An 8,433-nucleotide genomic window follows, 5' to 3' on the forward strand; every position below is an offset into this window, starting at 1 on the left:
TCACAGAACCTCTGCCAGATGTGCACCATCTGTATTTGTGCCATGCTTGTAGCACCCATGGCAGCCTCACAGCCCCACACCAGTCCCAAACACCCACACCAGTCCCAAACACCCACACCAGTCCCATGTCACCCACACCAGTCCCACAGCCCCACACCAGTCCCAAACACCCACACCAGTCCCAAACACCCACACCAGTCCCACAGCCCCACACCAGTCCCACAACACCCACACCAGTCCCACAACCCCACAGCAGACCCCTGGCACTGCCACACACCTGTCCCTGCACCCACTGCCAGCACAGCATGATTGCACCCAAAAGGTGCCACCACCCACCCCAATTCCCACCAGTGGCACAGGGGGTACAGCTGGTGCCCCCCACCCTCACCCCCTGCCCTGGGTCCCCTTTTCCAGCACCCTGGGCATGTGCCAGGTGGCCCCAACTTGTGCAAGGTTGTCACGAGCTGGGGGAGCCGAGCCTCCCCCTGGCCCGGAGCAAAGGGCCGGCGATAGCGAGGGGCTGCGGGGCGGGCGACACCGCCAGGGCCACCAGCGGGGGAGCAAAGGTCCCCGAGGACACGGTGACAAGGAGCCCATAAAACTTATACAGCCCTGCAGCTGGAATTTTCCACCCAGATCGCAGCGGGAATCGGGGGTGCTGCAGAGCCCCGGGGTGGGGGGATGGCCCCGGGGTGCCCCGTTGGGGGGTCCCAGGGTGCCGGTGGCAGCGGGGACACCGTGAAAGGGCTCTTTGTTCCCGGTCACGCGCCGGTGCCGGCCGTTGCGAGGAGACGGCCGGGCCAGGAGGGCCACGGCCATGGGCACCGGGCCCTGGGGCACCCCGAGGGGGCTGTGCCACTGCCTGGGGGGGCACGGCCCCGTGTGGGGGCACAGGATGGCACTGGGTGCCCCATAGGGGACATGCGGGTGTCCTCAGGGCACCCAGAGCCACCGCGCCGGTGTGTGTTGGGGTGCCCATGGCAGCGGGTGCCCATGGCACAGGGCACTTTGGGGTGCTGTGTCACCTGAGTGCCAACCCTGTGGCACCCGGGTACCCATCCCTGTGAGAATGGGGTGTCTCTGGGTGCCCATCCCTGTGGCACCTGGGTGTCTGAGGTGGGCATCCCTGTGGCACTGGGGTGTTTCTGGGTGTCCATGCCCATGGCACAGGGCGCTTTGAGGTGCTGTGTCACCTGAGTGCCACCCCTGTGGCACCTGGGTACCCATCTCTGTGGGATCTGGGTGTCTGAGGTGCCATCTCCACAGCACCTGGGCACCTGTGGGGTGTCTGGGCACCTCTCAGTCTATCCCCATGGTGTCTGAGTATCTCTGGGTGCCCATCTCTGTGGCACTGGGGTGTCTCCGGGTGTCCATGTCCATGACATTGGGCACATTGGGGTGCTTGGCGCTGTGTCACCTGAGTGGCACCTGGGTGCCCATCCCTGTGGCACTGGGCTGTCTCTGGGTGCCCATCCCTGTGGCACTGGGGTCTCTGGGTGCCCATGCCCATGACATTGGTGACATTGGGGTGCTCCCAGCACTGTCTGCTGGCAATGGTGCAGCCCCTGCTGCCCCCAGACCCCTGCCCAGCACAAGGAGCACGAGGACACACTGGTGCCAGCTGTTGGTGTTTATTTGCCCGATGCCAGGCCAGGGGGGGTCGATGACAAGGATGCTGCCATGCTCAGTTGTTGTTCATGGTCTGGAAGGGAGAAGTTTCTAAGACAGGAGGACAGCACCCCAACACCCTGACACCCCAACACTCTAATAACCCAAAACCCCAGCACCCCATCACCTCAGCACCATGGCATACCAGCACCCCAGGAGCCTGGCACACCAGTGCCCAGCACCCCAGAACCCAGCACCATGGCTCCCCAGAACCCAGAGCCCTGGTATCCCATTGCCTCGACATCCCAATTCCCTGGCACCTCAGAACCCAGAGCCCTGGAACCCCCTTACCCTGGCACCCCAGAACCCAGCACCCTGGTACCCCATTACCCTGACACCCCAATTCCCTGGCTCCCCAGCACCTAGAGCCCTGGCACCCCATCACCCCAGAACTCTGCAAACCTTTGTCCTGGCACCCCCAAGACCTGGTGCCATGGTACCCTGGCATGCCAGCAGTTCAGAGCCCTTTTTCCCCAGCTCCATGACACCCAAGCACCCCAGTGCTGTGGCACATCTGTGCCCTGGCACTCTGGCACCCCACTGCCCTGGCACCCAGCAGCCTGGTACCCTGGTATATCCCAGTACCCCAGAGCACTCTTACCCTGGCACTGTGGCACCGACACCTGGCACCCCAGCACCATGGAACCCTGACAGTCCCATCCTCTGGTACCCCAGCATCAGATCACCCCAGCAATCTGGTACACCAATACCCTGGCACCATGGCAGCCCAGCAGCCTGGCCCCTTTTCCCCCTGGTGCCCCAGTGTCCCAGAGCCCTGGCACCCCAATTCCCTGGCAGCCCAGAACCCAGCACCCTGTACTGGCATCCCAATTCCCCAGCACCATGGCACCCAAGTTCCCTGGCATCCTGACACCATGATATCCCAACTCCCTGGCACCCTTGCCCCCTGGCAGCCCAGGATCCCATTCCCTGTGCCCACCTCAGCAATCCAGTCCTCGAAGGCGGACACGCGGGTGAACACCGTGGGTTTCTTGGCAGCGTTGCAGCCCAGGGCAGACACGAAGCTGGCGATGCCATGCACCTCCCAGGTGCCATCCTCAGCCTGGCAGTTCAGGGGTCCCCCGGAGTCGCCCTGAGGGTGGGGTGAGGCAGGGTCAGCACCACAGTGGGTCTGGGATGTGTCCCCTCCCCATGGAGCGGTACTCACGTTGCATCCGGATTTCTCAGCACCGCCGGCACAGATCATGGTCTTGCGGATGGCCAGGGCGCCCCACCAGTCGGGCTGGGTGCAGTGCTCATAATCCACCACGGGCAGCTCGGCCTGCTGCAGCCGGTCCGGCAGAGTAGAGCCCCCAGCTGTGGGATCAGAGCACCCAGGTGTGTATACGGCCATCCGTCCGTCCATCCATCCAAACATCCATCCATGGATCCATCTGTCCATCCATCCATGCATCCATCCATCATCCATCCATCCATCCAAACATCCATCATCCATCCATCTCCCATCCATCCATCCATCCATCCATCCATCCATCCATCCAAACATCCATCCATCCATCATGCATCCATCATCCGTCCATCCGCCCATCCATCCATCATCCATCCATCCATCCAAACATCCATCATCCATCCATCTCCCATCCATCCATCCATCCATCCATCCATCCATCCATCCAAACATCCATCCATCCATCATGCATCCATCATCCGTCCATCCGCCCATCCATCTCTCATCCATCCATCCATCATCCATCCATCCATCATCCATCCATCCATCCATCCATCCATCCATCCATCCATCACCCATCCATCCATCATCCATCCATCATCCATCCATCCATCCATCCATCCCTCCACCTTCCCATCCATTTCCGCATTTGTTCTCCATCCCTCCACCCAACCCTCCCTTCCCTCCCCATCCCGCCATCCCTTCAACCATCTCTCCAACCCTCCTTCCCTCCATCTCCCCATTCCATCCATCCATCCATCCATCCATCCATCCATCCATCCATCCATCTATCCATCCATCCATCCATCATCCATGGATCCATCCATCCATCCATCCATCCATCCATTCATCATCCATCCATCCCTCCATCCATGGATCCATCCCTCCATCCATCCAATTCTCATCCATCCCTCATCCCTTCCCTCCATCTCCCCAACCATTCCCCATTTGTCCATCCCCCCTCCACCTGCCCATCCATTTCCCCACCTATCCCTCTGTCCATCCCCCCTCCCCGCCCCCTCCCGTCCCTGCCGGCCGTCTGTCGGTCTGTCGGTCTGTCCGTACGCACTGGTGAGCAGTCCCCAGCCGCTGAGCACGCACGGGTACCCGTTGGGCAGCACGGAGCCGGCGGGCGGCAGCCGCCCCACCTGCACCTGCGTCGAGAGCACGGCCGGGCGCTGCAGCTTCATCAGGGCGATGTCATTGCTGCGGGGGGGACAGAGGTCAGAGGGCGGCCGGGGGTGGCACGGTGTCCCCAGCCCCTTCCCCAGGGACCCCGCTCACCCGCAGGCCGCGCAGAAGCTGAGCCACTTGGGGTGCACGAAGATGTCGTCGGAGTTGACGGGGATGCGCTGCTCGGAGCCCTCGCCGGTGCTCATGTCGTACTCGCCCAGCACCACCTGGTACGTGCGGGTTTTGCTGCGGGGAAAGGGGGGGTCAGGGCGTGCGGCCCTCCCTCGGCACCCGGGAGCCTTTCACGCACCCGGACGCTCTGCCCTGCACCTTAAATCCCCTCCCTGCACCTCCCCGTGCACCAAATCCGCACCCAAACTCACCCCTCTGCACCCTGAACCCATCTCCTCTGCGCCCTGAGCCTCTTCCTGCACCCAAACCCCCCACCCTGCACCTCCCCGTGCACCCACCCTGCACCCAAACCCCCCACCCTGCACCTCCCCGTGCACCCACCCTGCACCCAAATTCACCCCCTGCCCTCTGAGCCCTCTCCCTGACCCCATCCTGCACCGCACCCACTCCTGCACCCACTTTGTTCTTCTCACCCCATCCATGCGCTCAATGCACGTGGCAATTTCTTCCTTGGACCAGGAATGCCCCTCCTGCTCCCATCCCTGTGCCCTGCGCTCCTCCTGCAGCCGTTCTGCACTCCCTTCAGCCCAGACTCCCACTACACCCACCTCTCCAACCTGCACCCTCCCTGCACCCTTCCTGCGCCATCCCTGCACCCCACACTCACCCCCGTATCCAACACACCCCCAACACCCAACCCTGCACCCCGCGTCTCTTCCACGCAGCTCTCTGCGCTCCTCCCTCCCTGCAGCCCCATCCCCATCCTGCAGCTCCAATTCCACAGCCCCAGTGCCCCCATTCCAGGTTCCCCCACCCCACAGCCCCCGCATTCCCCATCCCTGCAGATCCCATCCCTGTGCCCCATCCCGGAGCCCCATCCCGCATCCCCCACCCCGCAGCCCCATCCCCATCCCGCATCTCCAGTCCCGAAGCCCCCGTCCCGCATCCTCCATCCCTGTGCCCCCATCCCGGTGCTCCATTCCCAGTGCCCGGTGCCAATGTCCCCATTCCCGGTGCCCGGTGCCCGGTGCCCGGTGCCCGGTGCCGGTGCCCTCACGAGATGCAGTGCGCGGCCGTCATCACCCAGTTGGCCGCGATCAGGGTGCCCCCGCAGGTGTGGCGGAAGGTCCCGTCCCGCTCGTACTGCAGCGAGATCTGGGGGGGGAGAGACACGGCTGGGTGCCACCGACCCACACGGGTCCCCCCTGTCCCGCTGTCCCCGTGTCCCACTGTCCCCCTGTCCCCCTGTCTGTCCCACTGTCCCCCTGTCCCTCTGTCCCCCTGTCCCCCTGTCCTGCTGTCTTCCCTGTCCCCTGTCCCCTCTCCCACCGTCCCCGTCTGTCCCGCTGTCCCCCATCTGTCCCCTGTCCTCCTGTCCCTCTGTAACCCTGCCCCTCTGTCCCCCTGTCTCTCCCTCTGTACCCCTGTCTGTCCCGCTGTAACCCTGCCCCTCTGTCCCTCTGTCCCCCTGTCCCCTGTCCCCCTGTCTGTCCCCTGTGCCCCTGTCTGTCTCCCCCGTCCGTCCCTCACCTGCCAGGGCCAGCTGTAGGGCTCGGCATCGTGCCCGTTGACCACGCGGGACTCGGGCAGCACGGCGGCGCGGGCACCTGCGGGACACGGGGACACGGTGGCACCGTCACCCCCTGGCATCCCCCGGCCAGCCGAGCCTGGGGACCCGGGGGGGCTCAGGGGACACCTCACCGCCGGCCACCAGCAGCAGGACAAGGCTCAGCAGGGCAGCCATGGCTCCGGTGTGGCTGTCCCGGGGCACCCGCCCGCCTTAAATCCCCGCGGGCACCCAAGGGCAGCCCTGGGAACGGGCACCCGGTGCCCAGCTGGGCACTGGGGGGGTTAAACATTAACCTGGGCCTTGGGGGGACGTGGCACTGGCACCCGGCCAGCGGGGACCCTGCAGGTCCCAAACCCCCTGTCCCTGCTGCTGCCACTGCCCCTGTGTGCCCCCAGAGTGCCCCATGCCCACCCCATGCCCCCACAGCCCCTCTGAGTGCCCCCCCAGTGCTCCCCTTAGCCCCAGTGCCCCCCACAGTCCCCACAGCTCTCTGTGTGCCCCACAGTGCCCTCTGTGCCTCCCCTGTAGCCCCATAGCCACCACAACCACCCCCTGTGCCCCTGGTGGCCTCCAGCCCTCCCCAACCCCTGGGCCCCACAACCGCCCCTGTCCCCCCCATTCCCTGCACCCTTGGTGTGCCCATATGGCTCCCATACCCATCATGGGCTCAGTGCCCCTCACATCCTCCCCTCCTGGACCCCCAGAGCCCCCCCAGCCATCCCAGGTGCCCTCCACAGTCCCCACATCGCCCCCATGGACTGTATGGCCCCATGTACCCCTCCTCCCAGCCCCCACAGCATTTCCATCCACCCCTGTGCCCCCACAGCCCCCCAATCACCTCTACTGCCCCCCAGAGCCCCCCAATCACCTCTACTGCCCCCCACAGCCCCCTGCAGCCAGCCCTGTGCCCCCCATGTTCCCACAGAGCACCTATGGTCTCCATATACCCCCCATCCCACAGCCCATGGTCCCTGTGCCCCCCCATGCCCTGTGCCCCCTGGCCCCCTCCCAGAACCCACAGCCCCTCACAATCACCCCCTAAACCCTTTTAACCCCTGTGCCCCCCAATATCTGCCATGCTTCTTGTGTTCCCCATGTACCCCCCATACTGTCCTGTGCCCCAATGACTCCCCCTGCACCCCTATAGCCCCCCTAAATCTCTTTATGTCCCTGGTGTGCCCTATAGACCCTATAAACCGCAGTGTGCCCATAGCCCTGAGCCCCTGGTTGCCCCACAGTCCCTGTACCCCCCTGGTACCCCCATAGTGCCCTCTCCACACCCCTGGTACCCCCATAACCCCTGTAGCCCCCCTGTGCCCCCATAGTGCCCTCTCCCCACCCTTGTGCCCCCATATCTCCCTTCCCCTGGTACCCCCATAGCCCTTATAGCCCCCCTGTGCCCCCCATGGTCCCCCATGTCCCCCAAACTCCCTCACACACCCGGGGGGTTCCCACGCACCCCAGAACCCTCGGGGAAGTTCCCACAGGAGTTCTCCATGTCCCTGCAGTGTCCCCATATGCTCCCATGACCCTGTAGGAGTCCCCAGAGTGACACCTGTGTCCCTGTTAAAGTTCCCAAGGTGTCCCATGAACTGTCATGTCCCTGTTAAAGTCCCCAGGGGCGTCCCAAGGTGTCCCCAGGTGCTCCCTTGACCCTGTACAAGTCCCCAGAGGTGACACCTGTGTCCCCATTAAAGTTCCCAGGGGTGTCCCCAGGTGTCCCCAAGCATTCCCATGTCCTTGTAGAAGTTCCCAGAGGTGTCCCAAGGTGTCCCCAAGCATTTCCATGACCCTGTACAAGTCCCCAGAGGTGACACCTGTGTCCCTGTTGTCCCTGTTAAAGTTCCCAAGGTGTCCCTAGGCAGTCTCATGTCCTTGTAAAAGTCCCCGAGGGTGCCCCAAGGTGTCCCCAGGTGCTCCCATGACTCTGTACAAGTCCCCAGAGGTGACACCTGTGTCCCTGTTAAAGTTCCCAGGGGTGTCCCAAGGTGTCCCCTGCACCCCTATGTCCTTATAAAAGTTCCCAGGAGTATCCTAAGGTGTCCCCACACACTCCCATGACCCTGTACAAGTCCCCAGAGGTGACACCTGTGTCCTTGTAAAAGTTCCCAGGGGTGTCCCCAGGTGTCCCCAAGCATTCCCATGTCCTTGTAGAAGTTCCCAGAGGTGTCCCAAGGTGTCCCCAAGCATTTCCATGACCCTGTACAAGTCCCCAGAGGTGACACCTGTGTCCCCGTTATTTTTCCCAGGGGTGTCCCAAGGTGTTCCCACATGCTCCCATGACCCTGTACAAGTCCCCAGAGGTGACACCTGTGTCCCTGTTAAAGTTCCCAAGGTGTCCCTAGGCAGTCTCATGTCCTTGTAAAAGTCCCCGAGGGTGTCCCAGGGTGTCCCAAGGTGTCCCCAGGTGCTCCCATGACCCTGTAGACGTCCCCAGAGGTGACACCTGTGTCCCCATTAAAGTTCCCAGAGGTGTCCCAAGGTGTCCCCACACGCTCCCATGTCCTTGTTAATGTTCCCAGGGGTGACCCCCACGTCCCCCCATGTCCCCATAACAGTTCCTGCAGGTGCCCCACAGTGACACCCCCGTGTCACCCTGCAGCTGCCCAGAGGTGGCCCCCGTGTCCCCACACACCCTGTGTCCCCATAAATGTCCCCACAGGTGTTCCATGATGTCCTGCACCCCACGACCCTGTAGAAG

At 63.5% G+C, this 8,433-nt stretch overlaps 1 protein-coding gene across 1 annotated transcript; it reads right to left on the reverse strand.

Annotated features, from left to right (window-relative positions):
• Positions 1-457: 457 nt before the first annotated feature.
• On the reverse strand, positions 458-6,148 carry LOC141731747 (proproteinase E-like). Its single transcript, XM_074558285.1, is given in 11 exon segments — positions 458-618; positions 738-831; positions 2,489-2,761; positions 2,837-2,985; positions 3,927-4,063; positions 4,142-4,276; positions 5,220-5,317; positions 5,693-5,769; positions 5,864-5,909; positions 5,911-6,004; positions 6,144-6,148. Coding segments are annotated over 11 exon segments (1,269 nt in total).
• Positions 6,149-8,433: the final 2,285 nt, after the last annotated feature.

Source organism: Zonotrichia albicollis, chromosome 25, assembly GCF_047830755.1.
Source record: "Zonotrichia albicollis isolate bZonAlb1 chromosome 25, bZonAlb1.hap1, whole genome shotgun sequence".
Classification (NCBI taxonomy): domain Eukaryota; kingdom Metazoa; phylum Chordata; class Aves; order Passeriformes; family Passerellidae; genus Zonotrichia; species Zonotrichia albicollis.